Source organism: Rhinatrema bivittatum, chromosome 1 (assembly GCF_901001135.1).
Source record: "Rhinatrema bivittatum chromosome 1, aRhiBiv1.1, whole genome shotgun sequence".
Lineage (NCBI taxonomy): Eukaryota > Metazoa > Chordata > Amphibia > Gymnophiona > Rhinatrematidae > Rhinatrema > Rhinatrema bivittatum.
In genome coordinates, this window is record NC_042615.1 from 760,787,280 (window position 1) to 760,814,688 (window position 27,409).

Consider the following 27,409-nt stretch of genomic DNA (forward strand, 5'->3'; position numbering starts at 1 on the left):
AAAATGGGCATGTTACGCATCCTGGTATACGACCGAGGGTACAAATCCACTCACCTGTCCACCAGAGCGCCTACTAAATTATCTCCATCTACTATACAGAGAAGGTCTGGCTACAGCTTCGCTTCTAGTACACCTCAGTGCCATAACAGCTTACCACACACCTCTCAATGGAGAACCTATTTCTTGTCACACATTGGTCTCCAGATTCATGAAAGGTGTCCTACATCTTCGGCCCCCAACTAAGAAACCTGCAGTATCATGGGACATAATTGTAGGGTTGGAACAGCTCATGCCACCGCCCTTCGAACCATTAGAAACTTGTCACCCCAGGTACCTTTCCTGGAAAGTACGCTTCTTAGTTGCTCTGACCTCTGCAGACGCATCAGTGAATTACAAGCTTCAGTGCACTTTCCACTCTACCTTCAGTTTTACCACGACAAGGTTACACTGTCTACATTGCTGCCGCATATTATTAAGCGCCTGTTGTATTACGCATATATTGCTGCCGCATATTATTAAGCGTCTGTTGTATTAAGCCCCCACTTCCGGAATTATTCCACGCACCTACCTCTGCCGGCCAGAGTGAGGACCCAGTTACGGTGGTGGTTGCAGTCCAACCACACGAGCAGGGGGTCGAAGATGCCCTCCCCCACGTGGACTCTGCTCACTACAGATGCCAGCCTGAGCGGCTGGGGAGCACACTGCGAAGAACTCACCACGCAAGGGCAGTGGAACAGAGAAGAATCAGGGTGGAACATCAACCGTCTAGAGGCACGAGCAGTCCGGCTAGCCTGCCTGCAATTAGCTCACAGACTGAGGAGCAGAGCAGTCAGAGTGATGTCCGACAACGCCACCACGGTGGCATACATCAACCGCCAGGGCGGAACCAGAAGCAGACAGGTCTCTCTAGAGATAGCTGATGTCTTGGGCAGAGGCAAATCTTCAGGACATCTCCGCTGTCCACATTGCCAGGAAGGACAACACCATGGCAGACTTCCTCAGCAGAGAGAGCCTAAATCCGGGAGAGTGGCAGCTGTCACCCACAGCCTTCCAGATGATTGTGGATCACTGGGGGATTCCGGACATGGATTTACTGGCGGACAAGTCCAATGCTCAAGTACCCAGATACTTCAGCTGCAAGCGCGATCCGTTCTCACACGGAATCGATGCCCTGGTTCAGCCATGGCCTCCAGGGACTCTGCTATACGCCTTTCCTCCGTGGCCTCTGCTGGGCGCCATTATCCACAAGATTCAGAAACACCGGGGCCTAGTTCTTCTAGTGGCACCAGACTGGCCAAGAAGACCCTGGTACGCGGACATGAGAAGACTGCTGGCAGGGGAGCCTCTTCCCCTGCCTCCTCTCCGGGACCTTCTACGTCAAGGTCCCATCCTCCACGAGGATCCAGCTCAATTCTCTCTTACGGTCTGGCCATTGAGAGGGCTAGACTAAAGAAAAGAGGTTACTTGGGGCCCGTGATAGATACACTCCTCCGAGCTCGCAAGTTTTCCACATCCCTTACCTATGTCAGGATCTGGAGAGTATTTGAAGCATGGTGCGACACTCATGGCACCAACCCACATGTGACCACAATTCCGATGGTTTTAGATTTCCTGCAGGATGGGCTTCAGAAGGGTCTCTCCCTCAGCTCTATCAAGGTTCAAGTGGCTGCGCTGTCTTGCTATGGTCCCAGGAGGGACGGCAAGACCATTGCCAAGCACCCAGATGTTTCTCGCTTCCTGAAAGGAGTCAAGCATATTCGTCCGCCACTGAAGTGGCCTGTGCCCTTATGGAACCTCAACCTTGTTTTGGATTTCCTCGCGGGATCCACCTTCAGACCCCTTCGGGGCCTGTCTCTCCATTCTCTAACCTTGAAGATGGTGTTCTTGCTGACGGTGTGCTCAGCACGCCGCATCTCAGAGCTACAAGCACTGTCCTGCCGTGATCCCTTTCTCAGAATCACTCCGGAGGCTATCCATCTTCGCACGGTTCCCTCCATTCTACCTAAAGTGGTCTCACAATTTCACCTTAACCAAACCATATCCTTGCCTACCACGGCGGGTTTGAAGAAATCTGAAGAAGGGCGATTACTGCGCCATCTCGATATCGGCAGATTGCTGCCCAGATATCTGGAATTAACACAAGAAGTACGAAAGACAGACCATCTGTTCGTCCTGCACAGCAGAAAGAAACAAGGCGAAGTGGCCTCTCGGCCCACCATCGCCCACTGGATTAAAGAAGTTATCCGAGCAGCTTACATAGAGGCCGGGAAGTCTCCGCCTCTACAGGTCAAGGCTCATTCTACCAGAGCTCAAGCGGCATCTTGGGCAGAATCCAGGATGCTGTCACCTGCAGAAATAAGTAAAGCAGCGACATGGTCCTCCCTCCATACCTTTTCCAGGTTCTACCGTCTGGATGTCCAGGCCAGGGAGGACACAGCATTTGCGAGGGCAGTCCTACACGGTCCTCAGGCAGCCTCCCACCCAGGCTGGGAGTACTTTTGTACATCCCATTCGTTCTGAGTCCATCTGGCTACACGCCAGGAAATGTTGAGATTACTTACCTGATAATCTCCTTTTCCTTAGTGTAGACAGATGGACTCAGCATCCTGCCCAGCTGCCAGTGTACATGAGTTTCACCAATTCAAGGTAAGCCATGTCATTTGTTTACATAAGAGCGTCCCCTTTTGCCAGGTGTCGACGCCTTCTAGTTGGGAATGCTGGTGGTCTCCAGCTACTATCAATCGGTCGGGGGAATCCTGTTTCACTATTTCACTGAGCGTCAGTACACACATCCATAACAGCTTTTGCAAGGAAGATTACTGAGTTGCTACACTTCCTGTGGGGGTATATATACCCATGCTGACGTCAGATCCGTCTCCAACTGCTAGCACGAGCATACTATACCCATTCGTTCTGAGTCCATCTGTCTACACTAAGGAAAAGAGATTATCAGGTAAGTAATCTCAACATTTCTGATGTTTTTGTGTTCTTTTTCTTTTTAAATTCAGCAATTTGAAATAAGAGTGCCATTGATTTTTGCTCCAGGAAACTGGTTTTATTTCCATATTCAATTTGTAATAACTTAAAATCACAAAATGTTTACTGAAAAATGTTTGAAGACAACAGATGATTGATCTGAATATATTTATTTTATCCTATATTTTCCTGTCTTTTTTTTCCCTTGTTCTGTTTTTCCTTTTGTCTAACTCAAAGTGCAAAGTTAGATAATGCTAATGATTGTACACTATACATGGAGAATCAGAAAATTAGTAAGTGCAGGCCTTCTTCCCCCCCCCCCCCCCCCCCCCCCACACACTCACTCACTCACTCTCACTCTCTCTTAAACTTACTTACATACATACATACATACTTCATGGTTCACCCCACCCCTCCCAAAGTCCAACATTATATACCACAGTTTATGAGCGTCAGTACTACTGTTGTATTTCTGTATATCGCACAAAGAAATATTTCTATGAGCAAGGTGCAAAAATGTATGAGCACATGCTCAGCTTAGAGGGAACAGTGATTAGAGCACTGTTGCAGCTTGATGCATCTCCCTGTAAGTTTGTACCTGAGGTGTAACGGTAGATAAATTGACTTGCCCAAAGTCATAAGGAGCAGCAGTGAAATTTGAACCTTGGTTTTTCTGGTTCGGAGCCCACTGCTCTAGCCACTAAGCTACTCTTCCACTCCATTCAAGACATTGAAGTAGCTCTTGTTTTTATAGTTTTTTTTCATTTTTTACATACATGGTTTTTTATGAATGTTAAATTGTACCTCACCTTGAACTGTGGATGAGTTGTGGGTAAAAAAATTGTTTAAATAAATAAATGAGAAAATAAATGAGAAAACTGTGATCAACATATTCTCTCAGGATATGTTTGAAGTGATTTTCGCATGCCAGTAATATGAGTACACATTGTAAATGTCCTGATCCTGCTTCCTCTGTTTTGCAGAAAACCGTGCTGACTTTTGGGACTCTGATGTGAAGTGGTTTTCATTACTGGAAAACTCCAACTGGTTAGAAATAATTAGGTTTGTTTGCTATATTCTTTCACTGAGATTGAGTCTTAATCTGTTTATAAAACTGAATTATAACTTTTGGGATATTTTCCCCCTTAAGGGCTTTTCAGCTCAAACTCCAGCCATGTTTCTATTCTTCATAGTAGAGAATGCTTTGCTTCCAAGCTGCCACAAAGCTAAACCTGTGAGATTCTGCTGAAAGTCCAGAAATGTAGCTCTTACCCCCACTAGGGGTATCAAACTCATTTCAATGATGGCCCAGATTTGTTAACAATATACTTAGTGGGCCAGAACTGGGGATGAGGAATTCCCCTACATTATTGCGGCTGACTGGGGGGTGGGGGGCACAGTTGTCATAAGAAATACCATGTTATGTCAGACCAAGGGCCATCTAGCCCAGCACCTTATCTCTGTCTATGGCTAACATGGGTCACAAAGATCTGGCAGATCCCATAACGTAAATCTATTTCCTGTAACAGATTCCCAGGGGTAGCAGTAGTTTCTTTACCTGGCTAATGTTTTAAGGACTTTTCCTCTAGGAATTTGACCAAACGTTTCTTAAATCCCGCTGCATGGTCTCCTTGACCATGTCCTCTGGCAATAGATTCCACGCTTTGAATGCTAAGTGAAAAAAAAAAAAGTACTAGCAGGAAGTCAGATCTCGGTTTGAAATCTTGAATCCAGAAGTATGTTTGAGTGAGTTCATTTTTCGAGTACAGCGACGGACTCTGGCTATTTCTGTTGTTCACTGGTTCATATAAATTTCAGGCTTGTTGTGGCCAAAAGTTATCACCTGAAAGCCATTAGGTGGCCTATTTAAATTTACTTAGTGTTGTTTGTGCAGTTCTCAGTGGACAGATATTTTGGCCATTACAACCATTATAATGTGTTCTCCAGTTATAGCCAGAAGTGGCAAGCATTGAACTAGTGCAAAAACTGAATTTCTTTTTCACTGTTAGATAGTTGTTCCTGACCCAGGGTGACTGAACAGGTCAGTGGGTGGAAGCTTGCACTGAGACTACTCACTTTACATAATTTCTGTAATAGAGGTCTTTAAGATCATGAGAGGTCTTGAATGAGTAGATGTGAATCGGTTATTTACACTTTCGGATAATAGAAGGACCCGGGGACATTCCATGAAGTTAATAAGTAGCACATTTAAGACTAATCGGAGAAAATTCTTTTTCATTCAATGCACAATTAAGCTCTGGAATTTTGTAGCCAGAGAATGTGGTTAGTGCAGTTAGTGTAGTTGGGTTCAAAAAAGGTTTGGATAAGTTCTTGGAGGAGACGTCCATTAACTGCTATTAATCAAGTTTACTTAGATAATAGCCACTGCTATTAATTGCATCAGTAGCATGGGATCTTCTTGGTGTTTGGGTTCTTGCCAAGTTTTTGTGCCTGGTTTGGCCTCTGTTGGAAACAGGATGCTGGGCTTGATGGACCATTTGTCTGACCCAGCATGGCAATTTCTTGTGTTCTTTTAAATAAAGAGCTTCTCTTTTTAGTGCTGTAGATGACTCAATTTATAAATACATTAAATTTGCTAGGGAAAAAAGTGAATATGCCTGTGGTTGCATACTAACATTTCTCTTAATTTTATTTTAAATTCTTTACTGAATTTCCACTATCATAACATAAAATGAACAAGTCTTAAATGACATTGCTCAATACAGTTTACATCTAACAATTTTGATGTATGTTAATATTTTGATGTATGTTAATGTATATGGTATTATCTTGATGCTTTTATTTGATGTATATATTATTAGATCTGATGTATATGTTGATCCTTATTTTTGGAGGATGGTGACACCTAGATGGAAATTGAAATGAAAGTTAAAGGGAAGGCCACCAGTTAATAGTATGGACACACATGCATCCAGCCCGTGCATGTTCCAGCCGTTAATGTTTTCGGGAAAACAAGCAGGATAACACACATAGGTGACATTATCAAAAGGATCATGGCATGTAACTGTGACATCAAAGCTTCTAGAAACTTTGAGCATGCCCACTGAGCATGTGCACTCCAGACCACTTCCTCACATCCCATGCAGGGACCCTCAGTATCATCTCTTCCAAATAGCCTGAAGATGGAAGTTCATCTCTTTCATAGTTGTTGCATTGAAAGTTTTCCTGGAACTGCAGGAGATTTTCTTGCAGGACCTAGCGGGTTATTTTTCACCCTGTAGTCGGTAGGTATTTTTTCATCCAATTTAATTTTTTCTATTTTTCTTTAATTTTCTGTAGTTCGCATGATGTACCAATTCTGGCGCTACCTGGGTGGCCTGTGATCTTTTTTTGTCCGATGCCTCAGAGGGCCTGTGATTTAAATACTGTGGCTCAGTTAGGTTTGTTGCACCCTGTGATAGAAGGATGATTTGTCTAGTGCAGTGGTTCCAAACCCTGTCCTGGGGACTTCCCAGCTAGTCGGGTTTTCAAGATGTCCACAATGAATATACATGAGAGAGAATTTGCATGCACTGCCTCCATAACATGCAAATTTTCTCTCCTGAAAACCTGACTGTCTTGGAGGTCCCCAGGACAGGGTTGGGAACCACTGGTCTAGTGGTTGATGTGTGATGCCAGGGAGTGGAACATTCTGGTGGCAGCCATGAATTCCCCAAAGTGTTCCCATCTCTTCATCAAGAGATGGGAACATCAAGTGATGTTCCCATCAAGAGATGGGAACATCAAGTGTTTCATCCTTACCACATCAGTCTCCAAGGATCCAGGAAGACTTGGCCTCCCCTCCTGCCCTCAGTCTCTGCTGGCATTTGCAGTTTTGAGAAGGAGCTGGACCATAAGCTCCAGGAGGCCTTGGAGCACAGGAGTAGAGCATTGGTGCACAGTGCAGACTGACATCAGTCCCTTATGATGCTGCCGTGCCAATGGGAATTGACATTTGGTGCCAGTGTATCATTCAGTCTTTCTAGTGCATCAGTGGAGGAAGTTCCCCTAGTATGCATATTTTCAGGGTGGGCCCCATAGGCAACTGAAGTCTTATCTGAGGTGTAGTGCCTGTTAGCTGGGTGAGATCCCAATCCATGCCTTGTCATGCCCATTGGGTTCAGATAAGGGTAATCCTGGAAGTTGGGACTAGGGATCTGATTTCTAATCATGAGGTGTCAATGCCTCTCCAGCCCATCTTTTCCACATGAAAGGAGAGAGACTTCTCCAGAGTCTGTGATATGGCGTGCTCTCACACATTCACATCCCAGTATTTGAATAGGGTCTCCCAACATGACAGTAGGTTTGGCCAGTCTGTCCTGTGGAATCTCTTTGGGGTGTAGAACCCAACTCCATCATTCCTAGGGCCTTTTTTTTTTTGTGTTGTTGTTGTTCCAGGGTGCCCCTATAAAGACAGATATTCAAGAAAAAAGGCTTACCACCACCAAAAGTAGTTTTGGTTTCCCCCGTTTTCATTCAGGGTAGTCTGTAGTTAGGGATTCCCCATTGCCATCCTGTTTGTCCTCAGGGAAAGTCTCGTTGCTTACCTATAATACGAGCTCTCCGAGAACACAGGTTGTCAGTTCTCATAAAACTTGTCTGCCTCTTCTTGGAGTTGAATTATCCAAGTATAAGCTAAATTATAGACTGAAGGGGCTCACATGGCATGGCATGCTGCACATGCCCAGTGATTCATGCTCAAAGTTCTAGAAACTTTGCGATAAAATTTCCATGCTAGGCTCCATCTCATATTGCCTACTTGTGAAAACTGACATCCTGCAGTCCTTAGAGAACAGCTGTTAGAACATAAGAACATAAGAACATAAGAAAATGCCATACTGGGTCAGACCAAGGGTCCATCAAGCCCAGCATCCTGTTTCCAACAGTGGCCAATCCAGGCCATAAGAACCTGGCAAGTACCCAAAAACTAAGTCTATTCCATGTAACCATTGCTAATGGCAGTGGCTATTCTCTAAGTGAACCTAATAGCAGGTAATGGACTTCTCCTCCAAGAACTTATCCAATCCTTTTTTAAACACAGCTATACTACCTGCACGAACCACATTCTCTGGCAACAAATTCCAGAGTTTAATTGTGCGTTGAGTAAAAAAGAACTTTCTCCGATTAGTTTTAAATGTGCCCCATGCTAACTTCATGGAGTGTCCCCTAGTCCTTCTACTATCTGAAAGAGTAAATAACCGATTCACATCTACCCGTTCTAGACCTCTCATGATTTTAAACACCTCTATCATATCCCCCCTCAGTCGTCTCTTCTCCAAGCTGAAAAGTCCTAATCTCTTTAGTCTTTCCTCATAGGGGAGTTGTTCCATTCCCCTTATCATTTTGGTAGCCCTTCTCTGTACCTTCTCCATCGCAATTATATCTTTTTTGAGATGCGGCGACCAGAATTGTACACAGTATTCAAGGTGCGGTCTCACCATGGAGCGATACAGAGGCATTATGACATTTTCCGTTTTATTCATCATTCCTTTTCTAATAATTCCCAACATTCTGTTTGCTTTTTTGACTGCCGCAGCACACTGAACCGACGATTTCAATGTGTTATCCACTATGACACCTAGATCTCTTTCTTGGGTTGTAGCACCTAATATGGAACCCAACATCGTGTAATTATAGCATGGGTTATTTTTCCCTATATGCATCACCTTGCACTTTTCCACATTAAATTCTCTACAACGAACAGGATGATAGTCCTCACATGTGGGTAACATCATCAGATGGAGCCCATCCTGCCCCTATCTGCACGTCCATGCGAGGTCCCCCTTCAGTCTCTTCTTTTCTGTGGTGCAGTAGCTTCATGGTTGTGGAGCTCCAAACCCTTGAAAGCATTTTTGCTGTTTTTTTCGGGGGGGGGGGGGGGGTTCTGCGTCGGGTCCCCCTTCACATTCAGTTCCTCTGGTAGGTACCTGTGGCTTTTGCCGTCATTATGCGTGGTCGATTCCTGACTCCCGCCTTGGGTCTCCGTCGGTCATCGACTGCGTGCCGGCTTCTTTTTTCGATGGCGGCGTCAGGTTTTCATCAGTGCCCCCCCGTGCCCGCAGACCATGTCTATCATGGATCCACATGAGGTGTGTATCCGCTGCCTGGGGGCCTCGCACGACGTCTGAGGGTGTCGTTTGTGCGATCAAATGACCCCCGAAAGGGCGTCGTGTGCGCCTGGATAAAATGGAGAAGCTTTTTGGCTCTCCAAAAGCCTCCACTTCGGTGACAGTGTCCTCTATGCTCAAGGAACACAGACAACCATCCCCACCACTTCCCATGGTGGCGTCCATTGCCTCCTAGGCCACTGATGCCCTCCACCGGAGCAATCCCGATTCCCGGGTCTTCCAGGGAGGATGAGGCCTTGGGGACTGGGCACTGAGCTATTGCCTACTGTAAACAGATGTGATATCTTAGATCGAATGTCGATATATAAAAATAGATAAATAGTAGACCGTTCTGATGGCGAAACCGAATGACGGTATACAAAACACGATAAATAAATAAATAAAATAAATAAATATGATGGGGGAAAACAGAGTGATGTATCTTTGAAGGATACTAAGAGAACAGGGAAAATTGGGCATCCCAGTAGAGAGATTGCAGTAAATGCCAAAGGGGATCAGGTGCCTTTAAGTAAAATTTAAATCAACTGATGAACAGGTTGTTAATACAAACAAGAAACATACTTTGAAATGTCTATACACAAATGCTAGAAGTCTAAAAAAAAAATAAGATGGGAAAGTTAGAATGTATAGCACAGGGTGAAGAGGTAGTTAAAATTGGCGTCTCAGAGACCTGGTGGAAGGAGGATAATAAATAGGACACTTTGATACCCGGGTATAAATTATTTCAACATGATAGGATGGATCAAATTGGTGGAGGGGTGACACTGTATGTTAAAGAGAACATTGAGTCAAATAGGATAAACGTTCTGCAGGAAACAAAATGCAATGTTGAATCTTTATGGATAGAAATTCCAGGTGAAAAAGGGAATAAAATAGTAATGGCGGTGTATTACTGTCCACCTGGCCAGAATGAACTAACAGACAATGAAATGCTAAAAGAAATTAGGGAAGCTAACAAAATCAGCAGCACAGTAATAATGGGAGTTCTCACAGGACAAGCAGGATGGTAGTCCTCACATATGGGTGACATCACAGGATGGAGCCCAATCAAGGAATACTTTTGTCAAAGTTTCTAGAACTTTGACTGGCACCTACTGGGCATGCCCAGCATGGCACTAAACCTGCAGCCAGCAGGGGTCCCCCTTCAGTCTTCTTTTTTCCGCATAGCAGTAGCCACGCAGGTTAAGGAGCTCCACAGAGATTCCTGACAGGAATTTTCCTCACGGAATTACTAAAAACTTTCATACCCCACAGGGGTCCTCCTTTGAATTTTTGACTCCGCGGTACTCCGGTAAGTTTTTACCCATTTGTACCTGTTTTCAGTCGATTCCCATCGAGTTTGGCCCTCACGGCCTTCTGGCCGTCGACCGTACTGCGGCTAAATTTTTCAAAGGCCATGGCGTTGGGGTTCCGTCGGTGCCCAGACTGTACTCTCACCGTGTCCATAACCGACCCGCATAAAGTCTGTGTAATGTGTCTCGGGTGCGAGCATGATGTCCTGACTTGCACCAAATGTGCCTTAATGACACCAAAAGGTCGCAAGGCCAGAATGGAGAAAATGGAACTTCTCTTCCATTCTCAAACTCCGACGCCATCCATTGCATCAACGTCGTCTGAACTGGCACCGTCCACTTTGCGCCAGTATCGGCCACTGGCTGGTGACCGTCCAGCGTAGACGACTTCTCTGCCTTCGACTATCTCTACTCCCCCTCAGGACTGAGGGGATCGTAGAGAAAAACATCGGCATCGACCCCGGAAGTCTCAGACCATCGAGGAAGGAAAATTATCGACCTTGCCATCGTCCGAGCCACCATCAAAGAAACCCCGTCCAGAAAAGACATCGACCCTTTCTGCGACCGGGTCACCGAGGCAACCCTCACCCGGACAGGTATTGGGAGCCGCGACTCCGCCTTTAACAGTGGTCCCTCCAGCTATGCCTCTGCCTCCTTCTTCCCTTCTGGAGCCGGGGCTGCTTGCTCCAAGTCTCCATGAAGAACTGGACCAGATGGTTCAGGAGGCCATCGATAAGTGATGCACAGACTCCAAGGTCCCCTGGCGCCGAAATCGGTGCCGGTTGCGGAACCGACCATCAATCCCATTCCGGCATAAGAACATAAAATGCCATAATGGGTCAGACCATCAAGCCCAGCATCCTGTTTCCAACAGTGGCCAATCCAGGCCATAAGAACCTGGCAAGTACCCAAAAACGAAACCTATTCCATGTTACCATTGCTAATGTCAGTGGCTATTCTCTAAGTGAACTTAATAGCAGGTAATGGACTTCTCCTCCAAGAACTTATCCAATCCTTTTTTAAACACAGCTATACTAACTGCACTGACCACATCCTCTGGTAACAAATTCCAGAGTTTAATTGTGCATTGAGTAAAAAAGAGTAAGCATTGGCACCGCTGCTCTCGAAGATGGAAGCGCTCATAGCCGCTTTCCACCAATGGATACTGGGTCATCGATGGCTCCGGTGCCTTCCCCGCTTATCCTGTCATAGGGAGGGGAAACACCGTTCCGCATTCCTCCATCAGGAGTCCTTCCGATGCCTCAACCATCGATGCCGATGCACCCATCGGCGCCACAGATCTATCCATCGATGCCCTTGAAACCTGCACCGGTGCCCTCGATGCCTATATCGGTACCTCGAGTACTTCCCTCGATGCCTTCAGATCCTAGACCAGGACCTTCAGGAATACTGTCGTCCCGTCCTTCTCAGGTTCCTACAGGGACAGATGCTGATCCCTATGACACCTGGACTGATGATTCATCTCAAGACACCGATGATTTACCATCGCCACCTTCTCCTACTGAAAGTAGGAAACATTCTCCTCCAGAGGACTTGTCCTTCATAAATTTTGTGAAAGAAATGTCTGAATTGGTTCTCTTTCAATTACAGACTGAGCAAGATGATAGGCACCAGATGATGGAGCTGTTACAATTCCTGGATGCTCCCAAGGAAATAACCTCCATCTCTATTCACCAGGTTCTTTTTGATCTCCTCAAAAAGAACTGGGAACACCCTGGTTCTGTTGCTCCAGTCAACAGAAAAGCTGATACCACTTATTTGGTCCAGTCAGCCCCAGGATTCCAGAAACCTCAGCTGAATCACCAATCTGTGGTTGTAGAATCTGCCCAAAAGAGGGCAAAAAGATCAAAACCCCCCCACTCTTCCTTTCCCCCAGGTAAGGAACAGAAATTCCTGGATGCCATTGGCCGGCGTGTCTTCCAGGGATCAATGCTTATCTCTCGGATCGCCTCCTACCAGCTGTATATGACCCAGTACAACAGGGTCTTATTCAAGCAGATACAGGACTTTGCAGAGTCCCTGCCTCAGCAATTCCAGGAACAGCTTCAAACCCTGGTACACAAGGGTTTCGAGGCAGGGAAGCATGAAATAAGATCCTCTTATGATATCTTCGACACCGCTTCCAGGATATCTGCAACTGCTGTTTCGGCAAGAAGATGGGCCTGGCTTAAGTCTTCGGACTTACGCCCTGAAGTACAAGACAGATTATCTGATCTGCCCTGCATAGGAGACAATCTGTTTGGCGAGCAGATTCAGCGGACGGTGGCGGAACTCAAGGACCATCATGAGACCCTTCGCCAGCTCTCTCTGATGCCCTCTGAGTATTCCTCCAAACAGCCTTTCAGGAAGGATACTAAAAAGTCATTCTTCCGTCCAAAGAAGTCCTATCCACCACAGTCTAGAACCCGTTCCACGAGACCTTTCCAAAAGGCCCAGTCTCGTCAATCGCGGAAACAAAAGCCGCAGGCAGCTCCTCAGCTGGGCCCCGCTTCCAGCTTTTGACTCCTGCATAGAGAGCAGCAGCCAGTTTCCACTACCTCAGATACCAGTGGGAGGTCGATTTGTGGCATTTCAACATGTGGCACACGATCACCTCAGACCAGTGGGTCCTTGCCATAATCTCACAAGGTTATCACCTGAACTTTCTCTCCATCCCATCGGACTCCCCACCTCTACCGACGTGGAGAACATCCGACCACTCACTTCTCCTGGAACAGGAGGTCTCCCTCCTCCTTCAGTCCAGAGCAATAGAACCAGTGCCCTACTCCCAACAAGGCCTAGGATTCTATTCCCAGTACTTTCTAATCCCCAAACAATCAAGCAGCGTTCGTCCAATTCTGGACCTACGCGCCCTCAACAAGTACCTCCACCGAGAAAAGTTCAAGATGGTGACCTTGGGTTCCCTCCTTCCTCTTCTGCAAAAAGGAGACTGGCTCTGCTCTCTCGATCTCCAAGACACTTACACACACATTGCGATAACTCCATCTCATCGTAGGTTCCTGAGATTTCTGGTAGGCCCCAAGCACTATCGGTACCAAGTGCTATCATTCGGCCTGGCATCTGCACCACGAGTCTTCACCAAGTGCCTCGTAGTAGTAGCAGCCTTCCTCAGGACTCAAGGTGTTCACGTCTACCCCTATCTAGACGATTGGTTGATCAGGGCTCCCACTCAGCAAGCTGCTCTATTGTCCCTACGTCTTACTTTACACACTGATTTTGCTAGGATTTCTCTTCAACTACATGAAATCCTGCTTAGTCCCGTCTCAAACTTTATCATTCATAGGGGCAGACTTGGACACCTTGCAGGCAAAGGCATTTCTGCCTTGAGAGCGAGCTCTCGCACAGCAGCTACAGTCTCAGCACCGCACGACTGCACGCCACTTCCTCATCCTGCTAAGACACATGGTGTCCTCAGTACAGGTTACCCCAATGGCCCGCTTGGCCATGAGAGTGATGCAGTGGACTCTAAGGTCACAATGGACTCAGTCTGTCCAATCTCTATCGACCACTGTCCACATCACAGACTCACTTCGTCAGTCTCTAGCCTGGTGGCAAAATCAGATCAATCTCCTCCAAGGCCTGCCCTTCCAGGCTCCAGACCTTCAAATAATTCTCACCACCGATTCTTCCAACTTCAGCTGGGGGGGAGCCCATGTCGCTGATTTGCAGACACAAGGAACTTGGTCTCCAGAGGAAGCCAAACACCAAATCAATTTCCTGGAGCTACAAGCAATCGGATATGCTCTCAGGGTATTTCAGGGTCACCTTTCCAACCAGGTCATCCTCATTCAGACAGACAACCAGGTGGCCATGTGGTATATCAACAAACAGGGAGGGACGGGCTCCTACCTACTGTGTCAGGAGGCTGCACAGATATGGGCGGACGCCCTCTCCTATTCGATGTACCTCAGGGCCACCTACTTGCCGGGAGTGGACAATGTGTTAGCGGACAAGCTGAGCCTCGCCTTTCAACCACACGAGTGGTCCCTCAACCCCACTGTGGCGGACTCAATATTCCAACATTGGGGTTACCCCCACATAGACCTCTTTGCGTCACCTCATAACTGTAAAGTAGAGAACTTTTGCTCTCTCACTCGCAGCCAACACTCTTAGCCAAGAGATGAGTTCTCCCTCTTATGGGCAACAGGTCTCCTATATGCATTCCCTCCACTTCCACTTCTCTCAAAGACTCTCGTGAAGTTACGTCAGGACAAGGGACGCATGATCCTGATAGCACCTCACTGGCCTCGCCAAGTGTGGTTTCCAATACTTCAGGACCTCTCCATTTGCAGGCACATTCCTTTGGGAAAGGACCCACTTTTATCACTCAGAACGACGGGTGCCTACGCCACCCCAATCTTCAGGCCTTGTCTCTGACAGCCTGGATGTTGAAAGGTTAATTCTTCAGCCACTTAACCTTTCGGAGCCAGTTTCCCATGTCCTGATTGCTTCACGGAAGTCTTCCACGAGAAAATCGTATCATAACAAATGGAACCGGTTTAAATCATGGTGTTCTTCTCAATCCCTTGATCCCTTTACCTGTTCCAGCACAAAGTTTCTAGACAATCTATGGCACTTGTCAGAATCAGGTCTAAAAACCTCCATCTGACTGCATGTCAGTGCAGTAGCCGCCTTCCATAGAGGTGTCGCGGATGTTCCTATTTCAGTACAACCCCTCGTAACACGTTTTCTGAAGGGCTTGCTTCACCGCAAGCCTCCTCTGCGCCCTCCGGCCCCTTCTTGGGACCTCAGTCTGGTTTTGGGTCGGCTCATGAAACCACCATTCGAGCCTCTCCAATCCTGTGATCTTCGCTATCTCACATGGAAAGTGACCTTTCTTTTGGCAATAACATCTGCTCGCAGAGTTAGTGAGTTACAGGTCCTAGTTATCTATCCGCCTTACACTAAACTTCTGCAGGACCGGGCAGTACTCTACACTCACCCTAAGTTCTTACCTAAGGTAGTATCGGACTTTCACATTAATCAATCCATTATACTACCTACCTTCTTTCCCAGGCCCCACTCCAATCCAGGAGAACAAGCTCTGCATACCCTTGACTGTAAATGGGCTCTAGTGTTCTATCTAGACCGTATAGCTGCTCACAGGAAAAGCACTCAATTGTTTGTCTCTTTCCATTCCATCAAATTGGGGCAGCCTGTGGGTAAGCAGACTCTCTCCTCCTGGTTAGCGGACTGCATATCTTTTTGCTATCAGCAAGCAGGCATTCCACTTCAAGACCGTGTTAAAGCACACTGTGAGGGCCATGGCGACTTCAGTAGCACACCTACACTCGATGCTACTTCCTGACATTTGCAGGGCTGCTACCTGGAGTTCTCTCCATACCTTTACATCCCATTATTGCTTAGACAAAGCCGGAAGACAAGATTCCATCTTGCGAAACCTTTTTGCAACTTGACGTACCAACACCCTTCCACCTGCCCGTTAGGGTTCAGGATGCCCTCTACCAAATTTCACCCCCAGTCCTAGTGCCTCTTGCACATCTGGGTACATTTGGTGCATTTCTCGGTCACTCTCAGCTTGGTACTCACCCATATGTGAGGACTACCATCCTGCTTGTCCTGTGAGAAAGCAAATGTTGCTTACCTGTAACAGGTGTTCTCACAGGACAGCAGGATGTTAGTCCTCACATATGGGTGACATCACAGGATGGAGCCCAAACGTCCTGCGAGAACACCTGTTACAGGTAAGCAACATTTGCTATTTCAATTACATCAGGACATTCTAGAGATGTAAAATTTCTAGATGAAATAAATGATTGCTTCATGGAGCCACTGGTACAAGAATCAACAAGAGGGGAAACTATTTTAGACATAGCCCTTAGTGGAACACAGGATTTGGTGCGAGAGGTAACAGTGTTAGAGCCACTTGGCAATAGTGATTACAACATTTATCAAATTTGACTTAACTGGAGGGAGCGCAAAAAGTCTACTCCATCCATGCCGGCGTCGGAGTCATCAACGTCTAGAGGTTGAGAAGAATAGCTGGATATGCTGTCCCTCTCTACACCCCCAGCAGGATCATCCAGGGAGCAAGGAGCTGGTGATATATATAACCCAATAGAATTGGAACCTGTGGAAACAGTTCCAGGAACTCGCAGAATGCCTGCCACAGCAGCAACAGGAGGCTAGAAAACACGAGGTGAGGTCCTCTTATGATATTTTTGAGACAGTGGCCAGAGTGGCTGCAGTGGGCATCGGCGCCCATAGGATGGCCTGGCTCCAAGCCTCGGACCTTCGACCAGAGATCCAGGAGAAGCTGACAGACCTGCCCTATACAGGAGAGAATCTCTTTGGGGACAAGGTCAGGGATGCGGTAGCCCAATTGAAGGATCACCATGAGACCCTTCAACAGCTGTCAGCTAGTGCTTTCCAATCCACCATCCTCTGCCAGGAAGTTCTCTCGACCAAGTTCAAGGAAATCCTTTTATTGGCAACCCTCCTGCCGCCTGGGCTCACTCATTCTGTGCTGGTTCCAGGGATCGTTCTTGTCAGCAATGGACCCTCAGACCCCAGCCAACCCCTCCCTGTTCTGGTGGGAAAATCTCACCAATCTGGAGCAGGGGATTCCATTTCAGGCTGCACAGCCTCAGGTGGTACTTACCACTGATGCCTCCTCCACACAGGGTCAGTGGACGGCTCAGGAAGTTTTATGTCAGATAAACTTCCTGGAGCTCCGGGCGATTCGTTATGCTCTTTGGGCGTTTCAAGACTGCTTGTCCCACAAGACAGTCCTGATTTGGACAGACAATCAGGTAGCAATGTGGTACATCAACAAACAAGGGGACATGGGGTTGTTCCGCCTCTGCCAAGAGGCGGTGCAATCTGATCTTGAGCTTTATCGCAGGACATGTCTCTGCGAGCAACGTATCTGGCTGGGATGCTGAACGTGCTGGTGGATTGCCTGAGCCGTTCTTTTCAGCCACACGAGTGGTCACTGAATCCGGAAGTGGTAGCCTGGATTTTCCACCTGTGGGGAGCTCCGGATGTGGATCTCTTTACCTCCCTGTGCAATTGCAATGTGAGCAACTTTTGTTCCATATTCAGAACGGATGGATGTCCAGCCTCCGACGCCTTTGCCCTTCATTGTGGACTCCAGTACGCATATCCTCCTCTTCTGCTAATCATGAGGACTCTCTTGAAGCTCCAGCAGGACTGGGGGACCATGATTCTTGTGGCCCCTTACTTGTCCAAACAAGTCTGGTTCCCTCTCCTTCGAGACCTGTCAATCAGAGATCCCATCTATCTAGGGATGTGCCCGATCTGATAACGCAGGATTGGGGTGCACTGTGCCATTCAAACCTCCGGACGTTAGCCTTAACTGCCTGGATGTTGAGCGCTTAGTCCTTCAGTCCCTGGATCTGCCTGACGATGTGTCTCAGGTGCTGGTAGCTTCCAGGAAGCTTTCCACTAGGAAGTCATAGCAGTTGAAATGGAGGAGGTCCTCTGTCTGGTGCGAGGGGCATGGCTTGGATCCATTCACTTGCCCCATTCCAAGGTTCTTGGACTACTTGTGGCACCTCTCCGAGGCCAGACTTAAAACCACCTTGTTCAGAGTCCATTTGAGCGTGGTCAGTGCTTACCATCGAGGTGTCGCTGGCGCGCCCATCTCTGTGCAGCCCATAGTAGGTCACTTTATATGGGTTTGCTTCAACTGAAGCCCCCCCCCCCTTCGGACTCCTGTTGTGTCCTGGGACCTCAACATTGTGTTAGTGTGGCTCGGGTGCCTGTCTTTTGAGCCTATGCACTCCTGCGATCTGAAGTTCCTCACCTGGAAGGTCATAATTCTGGTGGTGATCACTTCAGCTCGTAGAGTTAGTGAGCTTTCAGGCCTTGGTTACGAACCCGTCCTACAAGAGTCTTTCATGATCGTGTGGTCCTGTGTACACATCCAACTTCCTGCATAAGAGAGTGACTGACTTTCACATGAATCAGTCCATTGTTTTGCCCACCTTTTTTCTGAGGCCCCATTCACACCAGGAGAACTTTGGATTGCAAGAGGGCACACGAGCCACACTATCCAGGCAGCTCTTCATCTCTTTTGATAAAAATAGATTGGGAGTTGCAGTGGGAAAACACTCTATCAAATTGGTTATCAGACTCTATCGTTTTCTGCTGTGCACAAATGGGCCTTCAGCTGGTTGGCCAAGTAAAAGCTAACTCTGTGGGGGCTATGGCAGCATCGGTAGTCCACTTATGGGTGGTTCCCGTCGCCAAAATCTGCAGGGCGGCGACATGGAGTTCCTACATACGTTCGCTGCCCTCTACTGCCTGGACAAGGATGGTTGACAGGACAGTAACTTCGGCCAATCCATCCTTCGCAACCTCTTCAAGGCTTAAACCCATCCCCTTTGGTGGGGATCAGGTTTTCTCCCTGTCTGACCAACTGCACTACAGTTATTGTGCCCATTGGCACCTGGTTCGGTGCTTGTTGGATATGGTTGTGGCCGGGAGAAGCCTGTAGCTTGGTATTCACCCATCTGTGATGACTACCATCCTGCTTCTCCTAGGAGAAAGTGGAGTTGCTTACTTGTAACAGGTGTTCTCCTAGGACAGCAGGATGTTAGTCCTCAGGAATCTCGTCTGCCACCCTGCAGAGTTGGGTTCTCATGCGTTTTGTTGTTTTATTTTTTCTCTCATGGATTCTATGTTCTCCCAGGACAAGCAGGATGTAGTCCTCACATATGGTGACATCATCAGGATGGAGCCCTATTACGGAACACTTTTGTCAAAGTTTCTAGAATGTTGACTGGCACACTGAGCATGCCACCAACCCTGCAGACCTGAGGGGTCCCCCTTCAGTCTCTTTTTTTTTTTTTCGTGCAGCAGTTGCCTCGCAGTTAAGGAGCTCTGTGAGGACTTTCTCACAAATTTTTTCCACATGGAGTTTTTGAAGTTTATCTTCAGATTAAATGCCCTCACCGGGGTCCCCCATCGCGATCCGTCCTGCGGGTGCTCGGTAAGTGCACCCACTTCTTTGCGGTCAATTCCCAGCGGCATTCTTTCCGGTGCCCGACTGTCATTAACCACACGCGTGCCAATTTTTTGTAATGGCGACGGGATTTCGAAAATGCCTCGAATGTCTGAGGACCATGTCCATAATGAACCTGCACAAAATTTGCGTTCTATGCTTAGGGGTCTCGCAAGAGGTCCATTGGTGCCCAAGCTGTGCTCAAATGACCCCTAAGGGACGCTGTGCTCAATTGGAGAAAATGGTGCAGCTCTTTGGTTCAAAGCACACTGCTCCATTGTCTCCAACTCAGGCGCTGCCAACTAAAAAAGGTCCATCAACATCAGAGACGCCTAGCCGACACTATCGCGGAGTGGGTGACCGTCCGTCACAGACACCCTCGAGGACATCGGCTTCATTATCCTCTGCGCCGGAGAAAGACGGGGCCGAGCGTCGAGGGAAACAGCGGCACCGACATGCGTCCCCATCCGGTGCCAGCACTGATCCCACAGCAGCATCGATGGCCATTGAGCTGCCTTGAAGAAGACCCAGGGAGAGGAGCCCCCATCCTTCTTTGGACCCGGGACCTGAGGCGTTCCCCACAGATATCGGTGCTGGGTACTGAGCCCCCACAGACCCCTGTGGAGGTGCCAGTAACGCCTAGCCTGCCTTCAACCCCAGGCATGATGCACTCTATCCCGGCCTCAAAGGGGGAATTGGATGAAATGGTCCAAGAGGCAGTGTTAAAAGCCCTTCGAGGCTTCCATTCGCCACCGGTGCTGGTCCCCATATCGACACCAGACTTGGCACCCTCAATGTTTGCACCGCTCTTCGAGCGCCTAGATATGCTCATCGGTGCGGTATCGACTCATTTTATGCATTCCGATACATTGGCACCGAGGCACCCATCGAGGCTTCCACAGGTACAAATTCCTGGACTGGGTTCCTCGGAGGAAGATGAGACTGTTCCCAGCCAAATCCCTCCATTGGAGCCTCCATACCAGGACCATCGGGGATATTAAGGACTAAGCGTACCTTATTCTTTTCGATGCCATCCATGCCAGCACCGATTGCATCGATGCCAATACCAGTTCCATCAATGCCAAAGCAGCCTCCATCGAAGACTCTTCACCATCCATTGAGGCCTTCCCGCCCTATTGGATTAGATGTACTTTCTCCTTCAGGAGATCCACAAGGAGAAGGGGAAACCCCCTATAATCCTTGGGAAGATGAATCCTCTGATGATTCTTCGCATACTGCTGAGGACTTGCTCTCAGAGCCCTCACCCCCAGTAGAAAGGCGATGCATATAGGGAAAAATAACCCATGCTATAGTTACATGATGTTAGGTTCCATATTAGGAGCTACCACCCAGAAAGAGATCTAGGCGTCATAGTGGATAACACATTGAAATCATCGGTTCAGTGTGCTGCGGCAGTCAAAAAAGCAAACAGAATGTTGAGAATTATTAGAAAGGGAATGGTGACTAAAACGGAAAATGTCATAATGTCATAATGTCATAATGCCTCTGTATCGCTCCAAGGTGAGGCCGCACCTTGAATACTGTGTACAATTCTGGTCGCCGCATCTCAAAAAAGATATAATTGTGATGGAGAAGGTACAGAGAAGGGCGAACAAAATGATAAAGGGAATGGAACAGCTCCCCTATGAGGAAAGACTAAAGAGGTTAGGACTTTTCAGCTTGGAGACGAGACGGCTGAGGGGGGGATATGATAGATGTGTTTAAAATCATGAGAGGTCTAGAACTGGTTAATGTGAATCAGTTATTTACTCTTTCGGATAATAGAAAGACTAGGGGGCACTCCTTGAAGTTAGCATGTGGCACATTTAAAACTAATTGGAGAAAGTTCTTTTTCACTCAACGCACAATTAAACTCTGAAATTTGTTGCCAGAGGATGTGGTTAGTGCAGTTAATGTAGCTGTGTTTAAAAAAGGATTAGATAAATTGTTGGAGGAGAAGTCCATTACCTGCTATTAATTAAGTTGACTTAGAAAATAGCCACTGCTGCTATTAGCAACAGTAGCATGGGATAGACTTAGTTTTTGGGTACTTGCCAGTTCTTATGGCCTGGATTGGCCACTGTTAGAAACAGAATGCTGGGCTTGATGGACCCTTGGTCTGACCCAGTATGGCATGTTCTTATGTTCTTTGTCAAGGAGATGTCGGAAACTATTCCTTTTCCATTAGTTACGGAGGCAGATTCTCGTCACCAAATGTTGGAGGTTCTACAATTTGTAGATCCTCCAAAAGAGATAATGGCGATATCAGTACATGAAATACTTTTGGATCTTCTCCATCACCTCTGGACCACCCAGGTACTGTACCACCAGTCAACAAAAAGACAGATGCTACATACCTGATGCAACAGGCCCCAAGCTTTGAAAAAAGTCAGCTGCCTCACCACTCTGTTGTGGTTGAGTCAGCCCAGAAAAAAGCTAAGAGGCTTTTAGATGAAGGCATTAGATGCATTGGGGCACAGAGTCTTCCAGGGGTCAATGTTGATAGAACGGATAGCGGAATATCAATTATATATGACCCAATATAACAGGAATTTGTGGAAAAGGGTGCAAGATATTGCCAACACTTTACCACAACAGCAACAAGACTCCCTAACTTCCATCCTACAGAAAGGATTAGAAGCAGGCAATCACGAAGTCAGAGCTGCTTATGACTCGTTTGAGACAGCATCTAGAGTCTCAGCAGCGGGCATCAGTGCAAGGCGTTGGGCCTGGCTTAAAGCTTCAGACCTGCGCCCAGAAGTACAGGATAAACTTACAGATCTTCCCTGTACAGGCGACAACCTATTTGGGGACAAGATACAGGACGCAGTGGCTCAATTAAGAGACCCTGCATCAATTGTCCACTATTTCCCCAGATGTACCCTCGGAAACCCGTAGGGGTACAAGAAGAGACGTCAAGAAACAATTTTACAGACCACGCAGGTACTATCCCCCTGCATTCTGTACTTGAGGAGCTAGAACTCCTCAGAGAGGAATTTCACGTCAGGTAAGGACACCTAGAGCTCAGCCAGCTCCTCAGGCTGCTCCTCCGACTATGTTCTAAATGGTTCCAAGAAGCAGTTTCATTCCTAACTTGTTTTCAGTAGACAGTGAAAAATTTGTCACCTATAGCCCTGACTGCACTCTTTTCAGGGTGAAGCCGAGACTACCATACCCCCTGTGTCTCAGAAAAGTGATCCACTTTTCTTAAACCAGTAGTGTAGTAAGCTTGCTCAACGAATTGCAAAATAAAAAAAAAAAAAGGGGGTGACGTTACATTGCCAACCCTTTTCTACACTTCCCTACCCTATTCACTTCTCCTTCTAAATAAAGGTATATGTTGATATCCTTTGGCACCAAGCTTCCTCCACACTATCAGTGGGAATGAACCTGCTCTTTGAACTTTTTATAACCATGGAAACATTTCATACGCCACACAATGTTCCTGCACAGCCGGCAATAGTGGCAACACCACTATTCCACAGAGTTGTTACGATATCATATTTGGACAACTGTCTTGTAACAGCCAGTGCAGTCATGGGACCTTCGACTCCGCTAGACTCTTACACGACTCTAATACTCTCTGCTATTTATAATCACCTACCAGAGATCCAAGATGACATAGTCTTCTCATCTCTCCTCACGGAGAGATGATCTAGACTTCAAGAATGTCCGAAGGGCTATCCCTTCTCTTCCGCACGCAGACTGTCCAACCTCCCCAGCTACCCAATCTCCCCAGCAGTCAAAGACTATCACTTACCATTAATGGTTCATGTTGCCCCTCTACCAACCAACCAGAAGCCTGCCATGACTAATTTCAGTCTCACAGGCATTATGCCTCTCAGACGCTAAGTCCCTTGCTCACCAGTCCACGCCATTGACTTTGACCAATTTACATGCAGGTCCACCCTTACAGCAAACATCCCCCTTGGTAACCTAACATGCGGACATCTCCATCCTACGTTGCAGTGTCTTGGTCGCAGGCCTTCAACCTCAGCAAACTCATATATAACCGAGAATGACCTATCATTTCCACTTCCGGAAGTTTTGGAAGAGTCAGAATGTCCTCAATGCATTTATGAAATACCTCTTCAAATGCTAATAATCCACTCCATCGTACTGCGCACCACTTTTGGCAAGCACAGTCAATGCACTGGAAAACCCACTCAGCCAAAACTTCCAACCCATAAGTGATCCTTGGATCCCTCTGTTTGCAAGCGAAATTCTTCACAAATGCTATCAACTGACCATCATTTTCTTGCATACAACCTACCTTGTAGACTGAACGCTTCTGCTCTTAACAAACTGACCGAGCCGAGGAAAACTTTTCATGGCTACCTTAGCCATCCCTTAAACAGGAGTCTGCTATATAACTTCCCTCAACTACAGCTAATAGCAAGACTCTCATCAGGCTATGCAGGAACGAAAGCTCCATGATATGCATGGCCTTTTTCAACTGGCAGGAAAATTTGATTCCATTCCTCTAATGCCATTTTTCAAATCCTCGTAGCTTCGTGACAGCCTTTCAAATGATACTTTCAAAATGCATCACGGAAGACTTTACCATGTTCTGCACACCGAAGGACTCATCTCTTCATATCCACATTGCACATATGATACTTTTCAGGCACCCCGTGAACTTTATTTCATTTATTGCCCTTTTCCATATTGCATACAGATGTCAGGGACACCCTGTAACAGTCCAACACTTGGTGAGTTGCTTATAAAACCCGTATCTCAGCTTCTACAGCCACCGATCATGGTATAGTATATCCTGCTTCCACTATGCTCCTGCGAACTAAGTTAACCTATGGAAACTTTATTTGCTCCTTGTGACCTTCACATTTTGTTTTCGCAGAATCGGTGAGTTCAGGCCCTGAGGGGCGGATTTTCAGAGCCCTGCTCGCGTAAATCCGCCCAAAACCGGGCGGATTTACGCGAGCAGGGCCCTGCGCGCCGGGAAGCCTATTTTACATAGGCCTCCCGGCGCGCGCAGAGCCCCGGGACTCGCGTACGTCCCGGGGTTCTCGGAGGGGGGCGTGTCGGGGGGCGGGGCCGGAGCGCGCGGCGTTGCGGGGGGCGTGTCGACAGCGTTTTGGGGGCGGGTACGGGGCGTGGCTACGGCCCGGGGGCGTGGCCGCGCCCTCCGTACCCGCCCCCAGGTCGCGGCCCGGCGCGCAGCAGGCCCGCTGGCGCGCGGGGATTTACGTCTCCCTCCGGGAGGCGTAAATCCCCCGACAAAGGTAAGGGGGGGGTGGTAGACAGGGCGGGGGGGGGGGGTTAGGTAGGGGAAGGGAGGGTAAGGTGAGGGGAGGGCAAAGGAAAGTTCCCTCCGAGGCCGCTCCGATTTCGGAGCGGCCTTGGAGGGAACGGGGGGAGGCAGCGCGGCTCGGCGCGCGCAGGCTATACAAAATCGATAGCCTTGCGCGCGCCGATCCAGGATTTTAGTAGATACGCGCGACTACGCGCGTATCTAGTAAAATCCAGCGTACTTTTGCTTGAGTCTGATGCGCAAGCAAAAGTAGGCTGATCGCGCTTCTTTTAAAATCTACCCCTGAATGCCTACTCATCCTACCTAGCATTACTCCATGACCTGGTTATTCTTTGCACTCGCCTACATTTCTTCCTTAGAATATAACTGATTCCCATGAAAATCTATCCATATTCTTCCAAGTCTAGCACTCACTCGTGGGCTCGACTTCTACATATCTTGGACTATAGGCCTGCACTTGCACTAAGTGCACACTACGCAGTCCACCAGTAATCCGCTAAACTTTTGCCCTTAACAAAAATCAATCCTAGAGTTGAAGTGGATATACCACCTAGTTTAATTTACTCTGCACAATGCATCGCCTTCCACAATCAGCAATGCAAATCTCCCACATCAAAGATGAGTGGGAGGCACTTCGTCAGAACCATGTTAGTCAGTAACTCTCTTCGATTATTACCGATTTCAAACAATTTTAAGACTGCGACGTGTTTTCTCCACCCTTCGCAACTTTCTATTACATACACTAGGCCGAACGACAGTACTCTGTCTTTGACCTGTTTATCCTTAACAACGTATTCTCAGAGCAGCAACCCAACTCATCCTACCACGACCCACTGTGAATTCCAGGCTGACTCATTGTTGCCAACAGCACCCCAGTTGTTGTGCCTGTTGCACACGTTGGGTGCTGCTTGGCCGAATTCTTACGAGACAGCCTGTAGCTTGCTATTCACCCGTATGTGAGGACTACCATCCTGCTTCTCCTGGGAGAAAGCAGAGTTGCTTACCTGTAACAGGTGTTCTCCCAGGACATCAGGATGTTAGTCCTCACGAAACCCGCCTACCAACCTGCAGAGTTGGGTTCGTTTATGTTTTCTTACTTTATTTTTCGCTCGTACTTTTGCTACAAACGAGACTGAAGGGGGGACCCCTGGTGTCTGCAGGGTTGGTGGCATGCTGGGCATGCTCAGTGTGCCAGTCAAAGTTCTAGAAACTTTGACAAAAGTGTTCCGTGATAGGGCTCCATCCTGATGATGTCACCATATGTGAGGACTAACATCCTGCTGTCCTGGGAGAATACCTGTTACAGGTAAGCAACTCTGCTTTACGAGTCTGAAATGGGACCGTGTGTGGACATGCGGATAGTGGCATGCTGGGCATGCTCAGTGTGCCAGTAAAAGTTCTAGAAACTTTGACAAAAGTATTCCGGGGCTGGGCTCCATCTGATGATGTCGCCCATCTGTGAGGACTAACATCCTGCTGTCCTAGGAGAACACCTGTTACAGGTAAGCAACTGTGCTGTTTTTCCCAATGGAAAAAAAAAAGTGAATAGTGGAGTGCCCCAGGGATCTGTTCTGGGACTAATGCTTTTTAATATATTTATAAATGACCTTGAAAGGGGAACAACAAGTTAGGTGATCAAATTTTGCCGATGACACAAAATTGTTCAAAGTTGTCAAATCACAAGCGGATTGTGAGAAATTGCAAGAGGACATTGGAAAACTGTGAGACTGGGCATGCAAATGGCAAATTAAATTTAATGTAGACAAATGCAACGTGATGCACTTAGGGAAGAGAAAACAAAATTATAGCCTTAAAATGCCAGGTTCCACATAGGAGTCACCACTCAGGAAAAGGATCTAGGTTTCTTCATTGAAAATACATTGAAATCTTCTGCTCAGTGTGCAGCAGCAGCCAGGAAAGTAAATAGAATGCTAGGGATTATTAGGAAAGAAATGGATAATAAAACAGAATATCATAAATCCTTTCTATTGCTCCATGGTATGACCTCATCTTGAATATTGTGTTCAGTTCTGGTCACCACATCTCAAGAAAGATATAGCAGAATTAGAAAAGGCACAAAAAAGAACAACTAAGATGATAAAGGGGGTTGAACAATTCCCCTATGAAGAAAAGCTAAAGAGGTTAGGACTCTTCAGTTTGGAGAAGAGATGGCTGAGGAGCTATATGATACAGGTCTATAAAATAATGAGTGGAGGGAACAATTAAACCTTAATCAGCTGTTTACTCTTTCAAAAAGTACAAAGATTAGGGGGGACACAATGAAGTTACTGGGTAATACATTTAAAACTAATAAGAAAAAATATTTTTTACTCAACACATATTTAAGCTCTGGAATTCATTACCAGAGGATGTGGTGAAAGAAGTTAGTACAGCTGTGTTTAAAAAAAGGTTTTGGACAAGTTCCTAGAGGAAACGTCTATTAATAATTATTAAGGGAGAGTTGCAGAAATCCTCTCCTTATTCTTGGGATAAGCAGCTTAGAATCTATTTGTCCCTTGGGATTCTGCCAAGTACTTGTGACCTGTTTTGGCCACTTTTGGAAACAGGATATTGGGCTTGATGGACCCTTGGTCTGACCCAGTATGGCATGCCTTATGTTCTTATATTCTTATGTCCTTTGTAGCACAGTTCAGAAATGTGAAAAGCACTATTAATTTTAATCCAGTCATCTGTGTGTAACATAGTAACAATGGCAGAAAAGGACCAAATG

At 47.1% G+C, this 27,409-nt stretch overlaps 1 protein-coding gene across 5 annotated transcripts in view; it reads left to right on the forward strand.

The window, feature by feature from the left end:
- MTMR12 (myotubularin related protein 12) overlaps window positions 1-27,409 on the forward strand; it is a 252,214-nt gene that overhangs the window by 192,024 nt on the left and 32,781 nt on the right. For all 5 annotated transcript variants that reach the window (XM_029579298.1, XM_029579307.1, XM_029579315.1 and 2 more), the window contains one exon: window positions 3,960-4,038. In XM_029579298.1, the coding sequence (XP_029435158.1) occupies window positions 3,960-4,038 (79 nt within the window). The remainder of the gene's footprint in view (window positions 1-3,959; window positions 4,039-27,409) is intronic.